Below are 22,208 nucleotides of genomic sequence, written 5' to 3'. Positions count from 1 at the left end.
TCTATCAGTTCTCCCTTCTATTCCAGTCTCGTATTATTCGTGCATAGAAAGATTGTCGGTATGCCTCTGTGTGGGCTCTAATCTCTCTGATTTTATCTTCATGGTCTCTTCGCGAGATATACGTAGGAGGGAGCAATATACTGCGTGACTCCTCGGTGAAGGTATGTTCTCGAAACTTCAACAAAAGCCCGTACCGAGCTACTGAGCGTCTCTCTTGCAGAGTCTTCCACTGGAGTTTATGTATCATCTCCGTAACACTTTCGCGATCACTAAATGAGCCTATAACGAAGCGCGCTGCTCTCCGTTGGATCTTCTCTATCTCTTCTATGAACCCTATTTGGTACGCATCCCACACTGGTGAGCAATATTCAAGCAATGGGCGAACAAGTGTACTGTAACCTACTTCCTCTGTTTTCGGATTGCATTTCCTTAGGATCTTCCAGTGAATCTCAGTCTGGCATCTGCTTTACCGACGATCAAGTTTATACGATCATTCCATTTTAAATCACTCCTAATGCGTACTCCCAGATAATTTATGGAATTAACTGCTTCCAGTTGTTGACCTGCTATACTGTAGCTAAATGATAAAGGACCTTTCTTTATATGTATTCGCAACACATTACACTTGTCTACATTGAGATTCAATTGCCATTCCCTGCACCATGCGACAGTTCGTTGCAGATCCTCCTGTATTTCAGTACAATGTTCCATTCTTATAACCTCTCGATATACTACAGCTCATCCGCAATTAGCCTCAGTGAACTTCCGATGTTATCCACAAGGTCATTTATGTATACTGTGAATAGCAAAGGTCCTACGACACTCCCCTGCGGCACACCCGAAATCACTCTTACTTCGGAAGACTTCTCTCCATTAAGAATGAAATGCTGTGTTCTGCTATCTAGGAACTCTTCAACCCAATCACACAATTGGTCTGATAGTCCATATGCTCTTACTTTGTTCATTAAACGACTGTGGGGAACTGTATCGAACGCCTTGCGGAAGTCAAGAAACACGGCATCTACCTGGGAACCCGTGTCTATGGCCCTCCGAGTCTCGTGGACGTATAGCGAGAGCTGGGTTTCACACGATCGTCTTTTTCGAAACCCATGCTGATTCCTACAGAGTAGATTTCTAGTCTCCAGAAAAGTCATTATACTCGAACACAATACGTGTTCCAAAATTCTGCAACTGATCGACGTTAGAGATATAGGTCTACAGTTCTGCACATCTGTACGACGTCCCTTCTTGAAAACGGGGATGACCTGTGCCGTTTTCCAATCCCTTGGAACGCTCCGCTCTTCTAGAGACTTACGGTACACCGCTGCAAGAAGGGGGGACAGTTCCTTCGCGTACTCTGTGTAAAATCGAACTGGTATCCCATCAGGTCCAGCGGCCTTTCCTCTTTTGAGCGATTTTAAATGTTTTTCTATCCCTCTGACATCTATTTCGATATCTAAACTGCTCTGCTGCAATATCAGTCACTCCATATAGCAACCGCCAGCCTCGCTTTAACACGCGAGACAAGGTTAAGCTCCTCACTATTTCAATACTATAATCAAGCGCTGGACAGTCCAACTACTTTCAAAGGGAATCCGAAGTCCGACCAGTAGACTGGAATATACCACTAACATTTCATACGCTGCCTCCAACTGGCCATTAGCAGATCCCACTGATATTCACCAGAACAGCAAAACAGGAATACAGTTTCAAGTTAATGGGGAAAGAATTACACGAAATCATTACTCTCGAACTGGCATGGAAATAAATGAAATTTGTTGACATGAATGCGCCATAGCCAAATCCGTCACTTTCATCCAACACTTCCTCCGGCTGGCTAATCTAGTCCTAGTCAGGTCCGACCGCCACCCATTTAGGAGGATTAGGAAAAGCGCAGTCCATTTTCAGGCCCAAAAAACCCTTTCTCCCTGCAGCCGGAAAGTGACTTAGTCGACTACAATAGCGGAAAGGCAGACAGACGCCAGACCTAGAAATGAGGGGTTATAGTTGGTTACTGGCCCTGACAAGTCTCCCCCGCCCCCTTCACACACACACACTAAGCTAATACAACTTGTCAACGCCTCAACGTTTAATGTTCCACAGATGCTTATGGTTTTAATAGTATAACAATATAAAATATTTAAATACAATAATTTGAATAACATTCTTTAAAAAATTTAAGTTTTCGTGTGCCGCCAATACCGACTCAAAGGAAGGCCTCGGCGATTTTTGCTGACGTCACGTCAGCTAGGCACGGCGAACGCCAGGTCTGTTGCAGGCATACTCATAATGGTAGTGTCTCCCTCTCTGACACAGGAAAATGTGAAACTATTGGCGTAGTTGACCAACACACATTGTTCTGAGAGATTTCGGCAATCAATTAATTGCGCAATTCATTACACTTCTTAACAAATAGTGTACTCCTGAACTTAAATTTCCACCTATTTTAAGGATTGACATACAAAAACAACTTCATGGTCCAGCAGCAACAGAATTCGTGCTTCTTTACCTTATTTGTAAATCTGAGGAAGTTAAGTTTGTACTGGGTTGCTTTTACAAGAAACTGTGAACATATTGGTGCTCTTCTTTAGGTATCTTGGTTGACTATGGGGTGAGGACCACCGAATGTTAATTAAATATCTTGCGATTGTACACGTTGGGGAAGGGGAGGGGAACAGAAGAAGAGGCAAAAGAGAAATACTTGTTTTATCAAATAAAATTATTTTATCTTATAAAGTTTCTCCTTTCAGTTCCAAGAGGGGAATTTTTATCTTTTCTAATGTGCATGTTTAAAAAAGTTTAAGCTCAGCAGTATTTTCGATGTATGAAACTATTTTGTTTCCTGTTTAGAATTCCTTTCGTTGAAAACGACTGTAATCTAATGACTGGCAACAGTTGGACATTTACACATGTAAATTAGTTCACATTTCCAGTGACCATGTCAAACGAAAACAAATTAAAGAAACGAGTTAATTGTTAGGGGGTTGGGGTAAGTTTCTATAGCAAAATGGATCAAGTAAATATGGTTACTTGAATGTAAAATTTCCGAAGCTTGCAATGGGGCAAAGCATCTTCTCATATTGATCTACGTTTGTTTCGATAGGATTCAGTAATACAGAACTATGATCTTCATTTGTAGCTTTACGATAGTAAGAAAATCTTTCATCTAAATAAAACTGCAGAATCCAAAACAGTACCAAACATTTTGTCCAAAAATAAGAGACTTATAGTGATAAGCACGCCCAGGCGTTTCTGCCTGCAACAGACCTGGCGTTCGCCGTGCCTAGCTGACGTGACGTCACCAGCAAGCGCCGAGGCCTTCCTTTGAGTCGGTGTTGGTGTCACACGATTGATTCAAGAGCTTTAATAACAGAAAACTCTCATAACCTTTGCAACGTCTCAATTTACAAGACGTAACATCGAAATGTGCACTCAGCATTATCAGCACTTCATTTAGCACTAAGACTGAGAACACAGGTCTGCAGACGAAGACTATGCGACTTGTAAATTATGAGGTTATGAGCAATGCTGTATCTTCCACATGTATGCGAGAAGCTCAGACTGTGTTATTTTTTGTTAGCGGAGGGTCTCTACCTTTCTTACCTTGACTTATTCAGCATCGTGCTTGTTATCTTCCTTGTCATTTTCGAGGGTCATGGATTTTATGTTGCTTCATTATTTTCTAGAAGCTGGCTGAAAATTTGGAAAATGGTATATCTAAAAATAGGGTTACTCTTGCAAGCTATTGTTTGGTAGAGAGGATCGTGACCCCCCTCATTCCGTACCTCGGATCTGCACCTCACTCCTAATCCATTTAAGTAGAGCCGACAACTCTCAACCATATGAAGCAAATCTAGGAAGCCACAGCCTAGCTTGTCACAGAACCTCCGAAGTCTCTAGTTTAAGCAATCCAACTGACTCAGAACCAGCCGACCAGAATCAGTTCTGGGGACTCTGCTGCAGATAGTGAGCTTGGATGAAATTCTGTGATCAAGGCTGGTCTTGTCAAACTTCTCTGCCATTTGTTGGAGTGATCCATGTATGATTTTGTAGCCCAAACAACAGTCATCGTTTGATCCAAGGTGTATCAGAATCCGCAACTGGTTTCCCCCTTTTCCCTGAATGGCTGCTGGAACAATCTCTTCAACATGTTGAATGTACTCTCTAGGCAGTGCACAAGGGGATTCTTCCAATCACTTGCTGCCGTTTTCCTAAGGAGGAAAATTATTCGCCGTACATTTGAACTGCTGACAAGTAATACACCCCTACTCTTCTGCGTTTGGCTCCCCTTGACACTGGACAACGTAGATTTCACAACAGCTCACTTTCTCAGTTTCAATTTGTTTGCACGATAGCACCTATGACGTCACTCACAGTTTAGTGGACGAATTTTCATACATTCTGTAATTCTTGTAGAGGAATCAGTTTCCACAGGAGGAGAAGGAGGATATTCGTGTTTAACGTCCCGTCGACAACGAGGTCATTAGAGACGGAGCACAAGCTCGGATTAGGGAAGGATGGGGAAGGAAGTCGGCCGTGCCCTTTCAAAGGAACCATCCCGGCATTTGCCTGGAGTGATCTAGGGAAATCGCGGAAAACCTAAATCAGGATGGCCGGAGGCGGGATTGAACCGTCGTCCTCCCGAATGCGATTCCACAGGAGAGGATAGTGTCTGTAATACCTGTGGTATCCGTGGTACATGTCTCTCTGTAGCCCTCCCAACACTCTAATTTGCAGTGACAGCAGTCAGGACGATTTCCAACTGCTTACGAGCAGGAACTAACTCATCCCATGCCCGAGAACAGCATTCACAGTGCAGCTGTATTGTGACTGTATAATGTTGCACAGAACAGTAAACAAATAACGTTGAACAGAGCTTGCTGATACCCTGTTAATTTCTGGATCTGTTGTGGTATATATAGTATGTGTTCCCTTTAAGAACTGAAATGATTAACTTCCAGCACAGAGATTTCTGTAATGACATCGAAATATAACTTAGAATCTCATTGACCGCAGTAGAATGGTCTTCAGTAATGGGCCCGGCTTCGACCTGAACTCCGATCCCTGCGAAAACGTGTCTGGAGACACCCCGGACAGCGGTAGGGTACCAACCTGACTGTCACACGCCAATGAGCCGACAACCACGAGTAATGGTCCGGGATGCCAATTGTTTTCGCAACAGGACTCCTTTCGTCGTCATTAGCGGCACCCTTCCAGCACAGCGGCACGTCGACGATATTCTACGCCCCGTTTTGTTGCCTCCCATGGTAAGCCATCTTAGGCTTACATTTCAGCAAGATAATGTCCGCCCACACACGGTGAGAGTTTCTACGGCTTGTTGTCGTGCTTGTCAAACCCTACCTTGGGCAGCAAAGTCGCTGAATCTCTGCCCAGTTGAGAACCGGTATCTTGATCATCTAACTAGCCAATTGGACAGAATTTGGCACGATATGCCTCAGGAATACATCCAACAACTCTGTCAATCAATGCCAATCCGAATAACTGTTTGCGTAGGGGCCAGAGGTGGACCAATGTGTTACTGCTTGCTTCATAATGAAGCTCTTTCTCTTGCATAAATCCAGAAATTCCAGAAATTTCCAGAAATTGTAAATATTTGTTTGTTTGTACACGTACATCACATCTACCAATTTCTATCCCATTCGGGTACTTCCTTCGTTATGTGTTTTTTTCTGTCTTAGAGTGTATTTGAATAATTACGGGAACCAAAATATGTACCCCCAGAAGAATATATGGCACTAACTGCACGAGATGTGGTGTCCAGGTAATCTGCCGCTTACAGCACTAACGCCACTCGTAATTCACGAAGTCACTCTTAGTCAACAGATGACTCTTTCGTTATTTAGATCCTCTTCAAGTGTTAAGGGCTTGTGGATTAATGATGCACCCCATAGGAATTCTATTTGATGGAGCAATTGAAGTTACCTGCTTACTGTTATTAAGCAGATTACTGTTTTTCTATACACTCTTCGTTACAGTTTCAGTTCTATTTATTATTTATGTTTGCGCTGTACTTTGATAGTGTTTATTTTATGCGTGACACACAACTGTTCATTGAGTCTAAACTGGAGAAAGGGAAGAAAGATAAAGGTTTAAAGCTCCGTCGTAGACAAGGTCATCAGAGACGGAGCCTAAGCTCCGATTGACGAAGAAAACTGGCAGATGGAACCATCGCGGTATTCGCCTTAGTCCGTTTACGACAGTCAGGAAAACTTAAATGTGGATGGCCAGACAGGGATTCGAACCACTGCTGTTCGGAATGCGAACAGAGTGGCTTACCACGACGCTACCTCACTCGATCCCCAAACTGAGATTTTGTCTTCTAGTGTTTGCGTTCACTGCATCATCCTATTAATCAGTTCACTAGTGATGGATCTGGTAATTTCTTAAGAGACAACTCCTAAATTAATCCTGCTGGAACGGTCAAATTCGATGTCTTTATGCTAAATATTTGTATCTGTCTACGTTGATCAGGCGTATATCTTTTTGGAATCTCATTGTAACCGAACAGGGCGCAAGAAGAAAGACAAAAACAATAACTCCAGGGCCACGCGCCGTCATGTTAAGCTTTTCAGGAATGCTATTAACTACTGTTTCATTGGAATCACAGCGATATTCCCTGTCAGCTGAGGTGCGAGGCTTACGCAGAACACAAGTTTGGCTAGCCCCTGCTTTAATACACTACACCATGAAGACGACGTACTACAGACGCGAAATTTAACCGACAGGAAGAAGATGCTGTGTTATGTAAATGATTAGCTTTCCAGAGCATTCACACAAGGTTGGCGCCGGTGGCGACACCTACAACGTGCTGACATGAGGAAAGTTTCCAAACGACTTCTCATACACAAACAGCAGTTGACCGGCGTTGCCTGGTGAAACGTTGTTGTGATGCCTCGTGTAAGGAGGAGAAATGCGTACCACCACGTTTCCGACTTTGATAAAGGTCGGATTGTAGCCTATCGCGATTGCGGTTTATCGTATAGCGACATTGCTGCTCGCGTTGGTCGACCTCCAATGACTGTTAGCAGAATATGGAATCGGTGGGTTCAGGAGGGTAATACGGAACGCCATGTTGGATCCCAACGGCCTCGTATCACTAGCAGTCGAGTTGACCGACATCTTATCCGCATGGCTGTAACGGATCGTGCAGCCATGTCTCGATCGCTGAGGCAACAGATGGGGACGTTTGCCCTGAGTCAACAGAACGTTTGCAAGACAACAACCATTTGCACGAACAGATCGACGACGTTTGCAGCAGAATGGACCATCAGCTCGGAGACCATTGACGCTGCATCACAGACAGGAGCGCCTGCGATGGTGTACTTGTCGAAGTACCTGGGTACACAAATGGCAAAACGTCATTTTTTCGGATGAATCCAGGTTCTGTTTACAGCATCATGACGGTCGCATCAGTGTTTGGCGTCATCGCGGTGAACGCACATTGGAAGTGTGTATTTGTCATCGCCATCATCACCCAGCGTGATGATATGGGGTGCCAGTGGTTACACGTCTCGGTCACCTTTTGTTCGCATTGACGGCACTTCGAACAGTGGACGTTACATTTCAGATGTGTTACGACCCGTGGCTCTACGCTTCATTCGATCCCTGCGAAACGCTACATTTCAGCGGGATAATGCACCACCGCATGTTGCAGGTCCTGTACGGGCCTTTCTGGATACAGAAAATGTTCGACTGCTGCACATTCTCCAGATCTCTCACCAATTGAAAACGTCTGGTCAATGGTGGCTGAGCAACTGGCTCGTCACAATACGCCAGTCACTACTCTTGATGAACTGTGGTATCGCGTTGAGACTGCAAGGGGAGCTGTACCTGTACACGCCATACAAGCTCTGTTTGACACAATGCCCAGGCGTATCAAGGCCTTTATTACGGCCAGAGGTGGTTGTTCTGGGTACTGATTTCTCAGGCGCTATGCATCCAAACTACGTTTAAATGTAATCACATGTCAGTTCTAGTATAATATATTTGTCCAATGAATACCCGTTTGTCATCTGCATTTCTTCTTGGTGTAGCAATTTTAATGGCCAGTAGTGCATGATCTTATTTATGGTACATCAGTGCCATCCTGGTTATGTACCATTTGATACGCATTTGCAGACAAAGGGAACCTCTAGAGTTTTCCATACCTTAAGGACTTCGACTATAGGCATCCACGATGTTATCGCATGTTTTCTAATTTCATCAATCCACCTTCCTAGGCCGTTATCTAGGTCTTTCGGAATCTAGTATAGACCCTGCACGAAACGTTAGCGGCTAAGCTAAGCCTGATTATACAGTATGTTTAAATACGCTTATGTATGTAATATTTACTCCTCCTTCATTACTTACTTTTCAATAAAAGAAATTTAATTTTTATTATTTTAAGATTAAGTTCTTCTGTTATTTTTTAAATAGATAATAAAAAATTTTAGTTTAGTTTAACGCAAATAAATATAACTGTGAAAGTGTGGGCGTACTATAGGTTGGATATTGTTGGTCAGTATATTAATGGTTACGTTTGCGTCTTGCAGGAGGCGGGCGACAGCTGACCGCCGCCGCCGCCGCCCCCGCCACCACACCCGCGGCCGCGCCGACCGCGGAGTCGTCGCCAGCGTACAGCAGCGACTCGCCGCCGTCGCCCCCGCCGCTCCCGCCGGCCCGCCGCCGCCACCGTGCGCGGCAGCAGCCCGCGCCGCTGCCGCGACCTGCCTCTCCTGCCTCTCCGGCGTGCGCAGCTGCCACAGGTTGGCCATGTTCTCGCCTCCCGCTGTCCTCTTTCGCTGTAACGAGCCACCCAAACGTCCGATCACACGCAACCGTACCGCTGGTAACACGAACATAGGAAATGAAACCGTCGGCATTTAAAATAGCTTCAGGTCCTCTCGGAACTTGTATAAATACACTGAGGTGGCAAAAGTCACGGGATACATCCTAATATCGTGACGGACCTCCTTTTGGTCGGAGTAGTGCAGCATTTCAACTTGCCATCGACTCAACAAGTCGTTGGGATTCCCCTGCAAAAATATTGAGCTTGGTGCCGGTTCACGATTTTGTGCACGAACTGACCTTTCGAAAATGTTCCATAGATGATTGATGGAGTTTATTTGGGCGATATGGATAGCAAATCATTCTTGCGAAACTGACACCAATGTTCTTCAAACCAATCGTGAAAAATTGTGACCCAGTCGCATTGTCATCAATAAAAATTCCATCGTTGTTCAGGAACATGAAGCCCATGAATGGCCGAAAATGGTCTCCAAGTAGCCGAACATAACCATTTCCAGTAAATGATCAGTTAAATTTGAGAGGAGGAGCAAGTCCATTCCATGTAAAGACAGTCCACACCATTATGGAGTCAAAAAATCGTTCAAATGGCTGTGAGCACTATGGGACTTAACTGCAGTGGTCATCAGTCCCCTAGAACTTAGAACTAATTAAACCTAACTAACCTAAGGACATCACACACACCCATGCCCGAGGCAGGATTCGAACCTGCGACCGTAGCGGTCGCGCGGTTCCAGACTGTAGCGCCTAGAACCGCTCGACCACTCCGGCTGGCATTATGGAGTCACCACCAGTTTGTACAGTATATTGTTTACAGCTTGGGCCCATGGCTTCATGGCGTCTGAGCCACACTCGAACCCTACCGTCAGCTCTTACCAGCTGAAATCGGGACTCATCCGACCAGGCCACAGTTTTCCAGTCGTCAGGGGTCCAACTGATACGGTCACGAACGTAGAGAAGGCGCTGCGCGCGGTGTCGTGCTATTAGCAAAGGCAGTCGCATTGGTCGTCTCCTGCCGTAGCCTATTAACGCCAAATTTCTTCGCACTGTCTTAACAGATACGCTCGTCGTACGTTCCACATAGATTTCTGCAGTTAATTCAAGCAGACGGTCGGAGTGGCCGAGCGGTTCTAGGCGCTTCGATTTGGAACCGCGCGACTGGTACGGTCGCAGGTTCGAATCCTGCCTCGGGAATGGATGTGTGTGATGTCCTTAGGTTAGTTAGGTTTAAGCAGTTCTAAGTTCTAGGGGACTGATGACCTCAGGAGTTCAGTCCCATAGTGCTCAGAGCCAGTTAATTCAAGGAGAGTTGCTTGTATGTTAGCACTGACAACTCTACACAGACGCCGTTGTTCTCGGTCGTTAAATGAAGGTCCTCGGCTACAGCGTTGTCCATCGTGAGAGATAATGCCTGAAATATGCTATTCTCGGCACACTCTTGACTCCGTGGATCTCGAAATAATGAATTCCTTAACGATTTCCGAAATCAAAAGTCACTGGATATTTTTTCTTCTTTTGGTCCATACTGCCACTTCCCAAAATATGGTAACCAAAGAGCTTGCAGTAGAAGAGATTTGTTTCACAGTATTGAAGATGAAAAATTGCTCGTGTCTCTTAAGGTATGCACTTTCGACCCTATGTTTACTGAGTCTGTTTGCTTCTAATTTCGTGTACTTTCAACTGTATGCGTTTACGCCATTAATTATGATACACCCTGTATGTGAGAGCGCGACAGATTCTTGACTTTATTACAGTGCGGATGCACTAGTATTGTCGGAACTCCTACGGGAATCAATAATTACGACTAGAAGGTTAACAGGCGAGAGACACTATACTGCAGCGTGTGATAGTTAGAAATTTGGGTCGGTGAGGTAGTGTGTTCGAATGGCCGAAACGGTAAATGAGCAGTACATTCAGGTTCGAGTCCCGGTCCGACACAAATTTTCAGCTTTCGGCATTGCTTTATCACAGTTCCCTGTGTTGCTGGAAGTCACAAGTTTCCCACTCATCCTTTCCCTTTCTTTTCCCATCCTCTATTTCAAATAAAAATAAGCGGGTTCGTTGTCGTAATGACGAAACGGAGCGATTTATCTGACGTCCAAAAAGGCGTGGTCATTGGTTTTCGGGTCAAGCAAGGGTGGAAGCATTTCCGAAACGGCTAAGTTTGTAAACTGTTCGCGTGCCTCCGTGGTTGAAGTATACCGTGCGTCGCAAAATGGCGCTGTCCGAAACCGGCACTGAGGCGAATATTGTGCCCCTTGGGCAAGATGACAGGGGTGAACGACGGCTGCAGAAGTGTGTACCGACAAATGGACGTGCAACTGTTGAGCAGCTGACCACCCAGATGAGCCAAGGGGCTGCCAACAATGTCTCTTCAACGACCGCTCAGCGAACGTTGTTGTGAATGGGCCTCCGCTGCTGGCTCTTGGTTCGTGCGCTCACTGCTGCTCAACCGCGACGAGGATTGGAATTTGCACCCCCATACAGCAACTGGACGTCCACTGGATGGCAATAAGTGGCCTTTTCAGCCGAATCACATTTTATGCTCCATCAGACAGATTGCCTTTGGCGTGTACGGTGTGAAACGTCTGAAAGCAAACGCCCTGCAACTGTCGTCAGAAGGGTCCAGGCCAGAGGAGGGAGTTTTATGGCCTGTGGGATGTTTCCGTGGAATTCTCTGGGCGATCTCATCATTATGGGAGGTACTGTAGATCAGAATAAGTACGTATCCATCCTTGGGGAGCAAGTCCACCCCTACATGCAGTTTGTTTCTCGGCATGATGGCATCTACAAAATGTCACACAGCTCACAGAGTACGTGGTTTGGACACCACGTACAGTTTACCCGTAGTGTCCTGGCCACCAAACTCCCTGCACTAAAACCCAATCGAGAATCTTTGGAACAACGTTGAGCGAGCTGTTCGTGCCATAGATCTTCAACCGAGAAAACTAACGCAGCTGGCTACAGCACTTAAGTCGGCATGGCTCCATATCCCCGTCTGCACCTACCAGAAACTCATTGACACTCTTCCTGCACGTCTCGTAGTGGTCCGCGCTGCAAACGCTGATTATTCAATCTTTTGACAGGTGGTTCAAATGGTTCAAATGGCTCTAAGCACTATGGGACTTAAAATCTGAGGTCATCAGTTCTCTAGACTTCGAACTACTTAAATCTAACCTAAGGACTTCACACACATCCAAGCCCGAGGCAGGATTCGAACCTGCGACCGTAGCAGCAGCGCGATTCCGGACTGAAGCGCCTAGAACCGCTCGGCCACAGCGGCCAGCTTGACAGGTGGTTACATTAATTTGACTGGACAATGTATACGTAGAACAACACAGCACTGACTGCCTAATATGTATGCGTGATTCAGACGAAATCACTACATGTATGCGTGATTCAGACGAAATCACTGAACGAGATTTCTCTAGCCACTCTCCAATACACACACACACACACACACACACATACACACACACACACACACTAAAACAATCGTTAGTGCGCCGTTGCTTCGTTTATTCTAGTTTGGCTGCTGTGGCTGAGCGGTTCTAGGCGCTTCAGTCCGGACCTGCGCTAGAAAAAGGATGGGGCCCCTCCACGCCCACACCAACGTGGTGCCCAAACCAAACGTTCTACTGTCACCTCCGTATAACATGTTAGTTTTTGAATCAGGAGTCTGGGTAAGATTACTCATTTACATGGTCCATCAGGAGATAGAAAGCGGACGAAGGCGATCGAAGGGTAGTGGTTGTAAGGGCAGAGGAAAAAAAGCGCCAAGGCAAGCGCCAAAGGAAAAAAACCTCTGCGACAGTAGGACGGGTAGTAAGGGCAGTAGCGGCTTGCTATCTGCGACAGTGCATGCAAAGTGTGGTTACCTTAGTGCGAGGTATCGTGCATCGTTACCTTTGTCGTTGCGGAAGCTCGTTGTAGGCCTTTTGCAGTTGCTGCGTCCCTGTAACAGTTCAAGGTCGTCATACATTAGTGGGCGATCACTCATAGATCAGCTCACAGTGTAGGGGTTGTGTGTGACTGGTTTGCGTGCTGTGTACAGTACGGTTTCCCCGCGGTTGCCTGTTTTTTGGCGGGTCGAGCATCTGGGGTTACCAGTGGTAGCTGTGTTGCAGGGGCTCGTAAGTACTGTCGTGTTAGCGTGCTATGGACCATAGATGTTTAGTTTCTTGCCAATAGTGTCTTTGGTCTATTATGTTTCCATCTATGGTTGTGGTCGTAGTTACCCAGAGAAAGGTTAAACGGGTTACTCGAGTGTCTCGTGTTATTGTACAGTCGTGTAGAGAGTTGCTTATGATTCTGAGAACTTTGTTCTGTATGAGCTGCAGACGGCGCGGGCGTGTGGGCGCAGCGTATCCCCAGACAGGGGCTGCGTACGTCATCAGGGGTCGAATAAGTGTCATGTACATGGACCTAGACACCCTCCTGTTCAGTGTGCTACGCCTGTTAAGCATAGGGTAGAGTTGTTTGAGCCTCGCGTTTGCTTTGTTGGTCACGTGTTGAATGTGGTCCCCCCAGAGTAGTTTCCGGTCCAGCCAGACACCGAGGTATTTGACCTTCTCGCGGAAACGTAATGGGCGTGAATGTAGTGTTATTGGGTTGCAGTGCTGATGTTTGCGCAGTAGTTTCGGTCTTCCAGTGAACAGAACGGCTTCGCACTTGTCGACGTTTTCTCTAAAACTCCATTTCACCAGCCAAGGCTCTGCCTCTCTGAGTGCAGTCTGTAGTCGTGAGTTGATGTTAGACGGCTTCCGATCTTGCACGAGGATGACAGTGTCATCCGCGTAGATTGCCACCGTCGTGTGGTGTGTAGCTGGGAGTTCGTTAATGTAGAGGTTAAACAGTAAGGGTCCTAGGATGCTTGCCGGCCGGGGTGGGCGAGCGATTCTAAACGCTGCAGCCTGGAACCGCGCGACTGCTACGGCCGCAGGTTCGAATCCTGCCTCGGGAATGGATGTGTGTGATGTCCTTAGATTAATTAGGTTTAAGGAGTTCTAAGTCTAGGGGACTGATGACCTCAGATGTTAAGTCTCATAGTGCTTGGAGCCATTTTTTTTTTCTTGCATAAGCAAACAAATTTACGATTTGCTTTTATCTGTTACTGTAAAATGTTCTGGCGATACCGGGTTCGTTTGGGACTTCCGTTGTGTCTTCATGAAAGTGACCAAGTTGTTTTAGTTTAGAAGTGATCTCGGTGAATAGCATTGTTAGGGTAAGTTACCATTTACAAATCACCACAAGAGATGAGGCATAGCAAAAGCTGGAGAAACGCAATACGGCATTTGCAGTAGCTTAGCACAGTTTACAATACTTCTCCGATGGGAGAAAAATTACATGGAATTCTATAAAAAATGGTTCAAATGGCTCTGAACACTATGGGACTTAACATCTATGGTCATCAGTCACCTAGAACTTAGAACTACTTAAACCTAGCTAACCTAAGGACATCACACAACACCCAACCATCACGAGGCAGAGAAAATCCCTGACCCCGGCGTGAATCGAACCCGGGGACACGGGCGTGGGAAGCGAGAACGCTACCGCACGACCACGAGATGCGTGCGGAATTCTATCAATCGACAGAATTGTAAGTGTACAAAGTTCACTAAAACACAGGGAAAAAATGCATTTTCTATAGTTTTCATTCAATAAGTAACAACCTCTCATAATTTCTTAATTACAGTAATTGGATTATGTTCTCGTGCAATAGTATGGTGCTGAACTCCACTGACGAATTTCGATGTAGCAGGACGAGTAGTTTGAAGGAAGTTTGCGTGCCAAGGAATCTCCTTTTCTCACGAAAAGCAGATTGCTGTTTGATCTTACTTGCTTACAAAAGTGGTCCCTTAGGTACGTAAAGCTACGAAAACTTGGAGTCAGAGCTATCCGCAATACGGCCATGTTACCAACAGAGTCGTATTTTAAACCTTAAAGAACAATAACTTTTTCCAAATTGCAATACGTCAACAACTGGTGCAGAAGCTGATGATTCAAGGAGGCAGCAACCAAAATTCAGGTACCAGTTACGACTTAAAGTAAAAATCTCAATCAAAAATTAATCTCTCTCTCTCTCTCTCTCTCTCTCTCTCTCTCTCTCTCTCCAAACACATATACAGGGTGAGTCACCTAACGTTACCGCTGGATATATTTCGTAAACCACATCAAATACTGACGAACCGATTCCACAGACCGAACGTGAGGAGAGGGGCTAGTGTAATTGTTTAATACAAACCATACAAAAATGCACGGAAGTATTTTTAACACAAACCTCCGACGTTCAGTTGCGTGTTGTAACAAACACGGGCCACGGTCGGCAAGCAGCATCGGCAGGGACATGTTTACGATGACGACCGTGTTTACGAGTGTGGCTGTAGTGCACTGTTGTGGTTTGGTCTAGCTGTCGCAGTGTCCGCATGTAGCGCTTGCTGCTACTGTTATTCTGCATTCGTCTCCGCACGCAGACCAACTGTAGTACACCGTGTTACCAGACGTCTGTGATAGTGTGGTGTTGTAGGAACTGTGACCATGGTGTATTCGAACTCTGAAAAGGCGGAGATGATACTCATCTACGGCGAGTGTCGACGAAATGCAGCTGAAGCCTGAAGTGTGTATGCAGAACGGTACCCGGACAGAGAGCATCCAACGTATCGCACATTGCAAAACATCTACCGCCAACTGTATGCTACAGGTATGGTTGTAGCACACAAACGGGTCCGTAACAGGCCCGTCACAGGAGAAGCGGGTGCAGTTGATGTGTTAGCTGCTGTTGCCATGAACCCACACATGAGTACACGGGACATTGCGAGAGCCGGTGGACTGAGTCAAAGTAGTGTCATGCGCATACTGCATCGTCACCGCTTTCACCCGTTTCAAGTGTCACTACATCACCAATTACATGGTGATGACTTTAATCATCGAATGCAATTCTGTCATTGGGCATTAACAGAGAATGCGTTGCAGTTCTACCTATTTACCGATGGAGCGGGTTTCACAAACCACGGGGCAGTGAATCTACGGAACATGCATTACTGGTCCGTGGACAATCTTCGCTGGCTCAGACAGGTAGAGCGACAGCGACCGTGGACTGTAAATGTATGGTGCGGAATCATTGGCGACCACCTCATTGGTCCTCACTTCATTGAAGGGCCCAAACAGCTGCAACATACATCGCGTTTCTACAGAATGATCTGCCAACGTTGCTCGAAAATGTCCCACTGGAAACGCGTCGACGTATGTGGTATCAGCATGATGGTGCACCTGCACATTGCGCAATTAACACTAGGCGGACCCTTGACAGGATGTTCGACGGGCGTTTCATAGGACGTGGAGGACGCATAAATTGGCCAGCCCGTTCTCCTGGTCTTACACCTCTGGACTTCTTTCTGTGGGGTACGTTTAAGGAGAATGTGTACCGTGATGTGCCTTCAACCCCAGAGGATATGAAACAACGTATTGTGGCAGCCTGCGGCAACATTACACCAGATGTACTGCGACGTGTACGACATTCATTACGTCAGAGATTGCAATTGTGTGCAGTAAATGATGGCCACCACATTGAACATCTATTGGCCTGACATGTCGGGACACACTCTATTCCACTCCGTAATTAAAAACGGAAACCATGTGTGTACGTGTACCTCACCCCTCATGGTAATGTACATGTGCGTCATTGAAAAAGACTAATAAAAAGGTGTTAGCATGTGGACGTAATGTGCTGTTCCAGTCTCTTCTGTACCTAAGGTGCATCACCGTTCCGTTTGGATCCCTACGTAATTCGGTGCTCTCCGATACACACGATCGAACAGCGGAGGAGTGCTACTCAAGCGTCAACTAGGTTACAGTATCTCCGGATGTAATTAACATTTTACAATGCAAGAAACGGCACTGATTACGTATTTGTTTATATGTTCAGATGTGCTAACAAAACTAACGGGGTTCCATTTAAAAAAAACGTACGTTTGTGTTAAAAAACATACTTCCGTGCATTTTTTTTATGGTTTGTATTAACCAATTACACTAGCCCCTCTCCTCACGTTCGGTCTGTGGAATCGATTCGTCAGTATTTAATGTGGTTTACGAAATATATCCAGCGGTAATGTTAGGTGACTCACCCTGTATAAATATTGATTTTATTATTTAAAAAAAGTCATTTTACATTCAAGTGAATTTACCACGCGCTTTCGAGTTAGACTGTACGAGCGAAGCACTCGGCCTCTGTTCATCGTAAGAACTGAAACTTGGTAAAAGGGAAACCGTACCGATACATGGACTTTTGTAGTGCGTTCATGCAATTTCGTATATGTTTTGCACACGTTTGTTGAATCATTTAGACCTTATTGGTATTAATGAAGCAGCCCATCCAAGTCGCAGCTGACCACTACAGTAGAGTTTGTGCCGCAGGATGGTCAGTGACGGTGGCGGCCAACCTGCACCAGTCCGAGGAGCTGGAGATGCGGCTGTCGTTCCCGGCGTGCGTGCACAGCGCGGTGACCAGCCAGTCGGACTCCGGCGTGGGCGAGGAGAACAGCGGCTGCCTCGTTGCTACACCGCAGCCTCCGCCGCCGGCGCTACCGCCGACCCAGCCGCGCTTCACGCTCACACTGCGCAGCCGCGCTCAGCGTACGTAACTCGCCTGCTTTCTGCTCCTCCTCCTTTACTCCCTTATTTATTACCACTCTGGCCGGTCATTTTGGACATAGCTTCGGCGAGATGCTGCATTCCCACATAAGACGTCCGTAGCGTGTGGAAAGCAAGAGACCTAACAAGGGAACCTCCCCATCGCATCCCCCTCAGATTTAGTTATAAGTTCGCACTGTGGATAGGCCTTGAAACACAGATCAACCGAGAAAACAGGAAGAAGTTGTGTGGAACTATGAAAAAAAATTAAGCAAAATATACAAACTGGGTAGACCATGCGCAAGATAGGCAACGTCAAGGATAGTCTGAGCTCAGCAGTGCCGTGGTCCCGTGGTTAGCGTGAGCAGCTGCGGAACGTCAGGTCCTTGGTTCAAGCCTTCCCTCGAGTGAAAGGTTTACTTTCTAAAATGTAGACTTTTACGGCCGGAAATTTCATGTCCATTATAATTATCCTGAATGACGACGATAGTATTTTGGTTCTCCCAGCTGACAAAGAAAGCGCAACGGTGGTTATGGATGTGGCCGACTATCAGAGTAAAATTACTGATCTACTGGATCCGCAAGCACATAGGAAGCTGAATAAGGATCCCACAAACAACGTCCTCAGAACTGTGTCGCGGTTAATAAAAAAGTCCTCCATTGAAGAGAGTGTACAGAAAGGTCTCTGCAATTCGGTTGCGCTACCACCGAGGCTTTATGGATTGCCCAAAATTCATAAAGAAAATGTGCCGTTAAGACCGATATTAAGTGCCATTGGTTCGCCAGCCGACTCGTTAGCCAAGTTTTTGACTACGCTGTTGAAACCACATGTGGGCCGTTCGGACTATTATATAAAGAATTCGACACATTTCATCAGCAGATTGAATGACATAGTGGTCCAGCCGGAGGACATATTGGTCAGCTACGATGTGGTATCGCTGTTTACCATGATTGCACTTAATGATGTATTGGAACAGCTGGATCGAATTTTTCCTGCCGATATTTCAGAACTGTTTAAGTGTTGTTTGACGACCACATACTTCAAGTGGAATGAACAGTTTTATGAGCAAACGGATGGCGTGGTCATGGGAAGCCCCCTAAGTCCCGTAATTGCAAGTTTCTTTATGGAGAAATTCGAAGAACAGGCCTTAGGTACAGCTAGCAAAAAACCAAATGTATGGTTCCGATACGTGGGTGACACGTTTGTGATGTGGAGGCACGGTAGGGAGGAACTAAGCCGGTTCCACGGAACATCTGAACAGTATAAACTCTAGAATTCAGTTTACAATGGAGAAGGAGGTAGACGGCAAATTACATATCCTCGATGTGCTTGTTTTTAGAAACGAAAATGGTAGTTTGGGCCACTCAGTATACCGCAAACCCGCGCACACGGACCGTTATTTGCACCGGGATTCGAACCACCACCCACAACAGAAGCGGGATGTTATCAAGACGTTAGCGGACAGAGCTAGAAATATTTGTTAACCTGAGTTGCTCAACGCTGAGATGGAACATCTCCACAGTGCACTAATGAAGAACGGATATTCGTCCGCCGAAATAAAAGTGCGTTGAGGCAGCCCCGCAGAAATCATACTGACGTACATGCTACTGCAAAATTTAAGGTTTTCCTGCCGTTTGTTAAAAATGTAACGGAAAGAATAGGGAGGATCTTGACGAAGCGGAATATTACCGTAATTTACAAGCCCACCAGGAAGATACAGGAATACCTTAAGCCTGCCAAGGACGCTCGCAAACCTTTAGATAAAGCTGGAGTATATAGGATCTCATGCAGCTGTGGAGATGTTTATATGGGTACCACTAAAAGAACTGTTTCTTAACGTTTGGAAGAGCACAAGGGAAATTGTAGAAGAGCAGAAACGGAACGATCAGCTGTTGCGGAGCATGCTTTCCAGCCAGGGAACAACAATATTCGTTTCGAGGAGACGCAAGTACTAGCGGCCACAAGCGGATACTACGAAAGGCTCTACAGGGAGGCAACCGAAATCGCTAAACACCCAAATAATTTCAACCGAAAGGAGGAGGGCGTGAAATTAAACGGTATATGGATGCCGGTGTTAAAGAAGATGTGTACCACCCGTCCACTACTGGATGATGGCAACGGCGATCCACGGAGACGGACAGCGGCCAATTGCACTGACGTTTTCAAAACACGTGACGTCACACCGCGGCGCGGGAGCGCGCGGACACGGAATTTAGCGGCAGCCAGTAGCGAGCCAGTGGGTGTGTTGGACCTTCCATCGACCTACGGACCCCCTTGAAGATGTTTCCCGCAGTCGGAGACGAACCGTTGGGAACTGAGACAAAATTAATCAACCGACCACGGCATAACAGCCCGGATAATTATAATGGACAGGTTTACTTTCTTTATTTTCGCAAAGTTATGATCTGTCCGTTCGTTCAAAGACGCTCTGTTCACTGTAATAAGTTTAGCGTCTGTGTTTTGCGACCGCACCGCAAAACCGTGCGACTAGTAGACTCTCCAATGGGAAACGAAAACATTTGATCCCAAGGTCATAGGTCAACCGATTCCTCCCCAGGAAAACACGTTTGATATATTCTATACGACACTGGTGACGGCATGTGAGTCACATAAGAGGAATTTGTTGTCGATCCACCTAATTTGTGCACTTGGCGAATGGGTAAAAAGATTCTTGTACCTTACCCGATTTAGGTTTTCTTGTGGATGCGATAATCGCTCCCAAAAAGTGATGAAAACGTAAGAGTTTGTCACATAAACTGAAAATAAAAAATTAAACTTTTCACCCGAGGGAAGACTTGAACCAAGGACCTTTCATTCCGCTGCTGCTCACGCTAACGACGGGACCACGGCACTGCTGAGCTCCCAATGTCCCTGATGTTACGTACCTTGAACATGGATTACTCAGTTTGTACATTTTGCTTATTTCTTCATAGTTCCACACAACTTCTTCCTGTTTTCTCGATTGATCGGTGTTTAGTTTTCCAAGGCCTATCCACTGTGCCAACTTATAACTAAATCTGAGGGGGATGCGATGGGGAGGTTCCCTTGTAAGTAATAACAATAAAGTCCCAGGAAAGCAAGATGGCGTCAGTTGCTTCGAGATACAGGATATAAACGATAATTGGTTATAACGTATCACAGTGGTGTAGGGGAAGTCGAAACAAACAATTTGATTTAGGATATTTGTGGTGTTCTGGGATGGGGAATAATCTCAAATTCGTCCACAAAAGCCATCTAAGCTACAGTACGTGAGCACCGCGCAAGATTTTCAATATCCTCTCGCTCTATTACGGCACCGGCGTAGTCGGATACTTCGTTAAAATTATTCATTTAGACTTTTCCCAGACGGTAACGAAAGAAAAACAACTTTTTTAAATGTTATGCAAAAACTAATTACGTTTACCATTCCACCTAAACTTCTCTCTTACGAGCGCAGCAATATAGATAGTAGTCGTGTGACTAGGGCATCCCGTCGGGTAGACCGTTCGCCGGGTGCAAGTATTTCGATTTGACGCCATTTCGGCGACTTGCGCGTCGATGGGGATGAAATGATGATGGTTAGGACAACACAACACCCAGTCCCTGCCAGTCCCCGAGCGGAAAAAATCTCCGACTCAGCCGGGAATCGAACCCGGGCACTTACGATTGAAATTCTGTCGCGCTGACCACTCAGCTACCTTTTTTTCGTTTTGGTTCGCTATATCTGTTCTGGGCGGACGTCGGAAGACAACCGTTTCAGTTCGTTGTTGACCCATTAACTCATTTTTTTTTTATTACTCTGACCGAACACGCTGCGCTACCGTGCCGGCAACCGGGGGCAGCACAGTATCGTAGTAAGAAAACCTGACAAACAAAACCATATAACTGTCTATCTGACCCTGTTAAGATTCGCTATATGTTGAGGTAAGATTTACCCAAACGTCAAAATCAGATTTTGTAAGTGAAACAACAAGGGGTTTTCAATATCAAGGACGATTTTAGCTGAAATCTGGCCGGCGCGCATGCGGTGCAGGTTAGGTAGGTTTCTTGACTAATTTGATGCTGTTTTCCGATCTGAAGAATAGCAAGTGTCCTGTGTCAGTTTCTTCGTCTCGACTTCACCTTCACCATAGCGGTACGTTGTGAACAGGTATCGTTTTTCGTCTTCCGTACATGAGAAAATATTTTCTGTCGAAAGCGTTCCGATCGGCGGTTCAGTCGTCTAACTAGAGAGCTTTTTCTGTCCTTCCCTCACAATGACACCTTTCCTTCGGGAACTGTGAGAATTGTGTGTATAAGTGTGCAGCACAAGTGTAGGTGTGTGTAGTGTGGTGTCACGTTTGTGCTGTATGATGCTGAGAGAAGTGAGAGGGTAAAACCCAGTGCCGCCACATACCCTGTCCCTCTCAGAATAGCAACAAGGAGGTCCCCGTGCTTAACGTCCCCAGACGACGGATGGGTCACCATCGACATTGTTACATGCCCTCACTTCACGAGATGATGTTGAGAGGTTTGGACTTCAATCCAGGACATTACTGCAAAGCCTGGTGACCTTACGCCATCACCTCTCCTCACCCTTGCGGCAAAGACAAAAGGAAAACGTTAAAGTTCAGTAAAACAGTCTAGATCGCAACACATGTTACTTTTAGTTGGTAACCGATTTCGGTCTAGAGTTTAGATTATCTTCAGGCCGTAATTACTGCAGTACAATAGCAACACATATTCAGAGGGATTTCTGTACAAAGATATGGTAATATGGCTAAAAAGCCTCTGAAATGAAAGCTAAAATAATAAC

At 45.9% G+C, this 22,208-nt stretch overlaps 1 protein-coding gene across 2 annotated transcripts in view; it reads left to right on the top strand.

Moving 5' to 3' along the window:
* Positions 1 to 22,208, top strand: part of LOC126297696 (cyclin-dependent kinase 12-like) — a 313,910-nt gene that overhangs the window by 228,735 nt on the left and 62,967 nt on the right. For both annotated transcript variants that reach the window (XM_049988818.1, XM_049988820.1), the window contains exons 5-6: positions 8,553 to 8,765; positions 17,218 to 17,436. In XM_049988818.1, the coding sequence (XP_049844775.1) occupies positions 8,553 to 8,765; positions 17,218 to 17,436 (432 nt within the window). The remainder of the gene's footprint in view (positions 1 to 8,552; positions 8,766 to 17,217; positions 17,437 to 22,208) is intronic.

The sequence above is a fragment of the Schistocerca gregaria genome, chromosome X (genome assembly GCF_023897955.1).
Source record: "Schistocerca gregaria isolate iqSchGreg1 chromosome X, iqSchGreg1.2, whole genome shotgun sequence".
NCBI lineage: Eukaryota > Metazoa > Arthropoda > Insecta > Orthoptera > Acrididae > Schistocerca > Schistocerca gregaria.
This window is presented reverse-complemented; position numbering and strand designations above follow the sequence as displayed.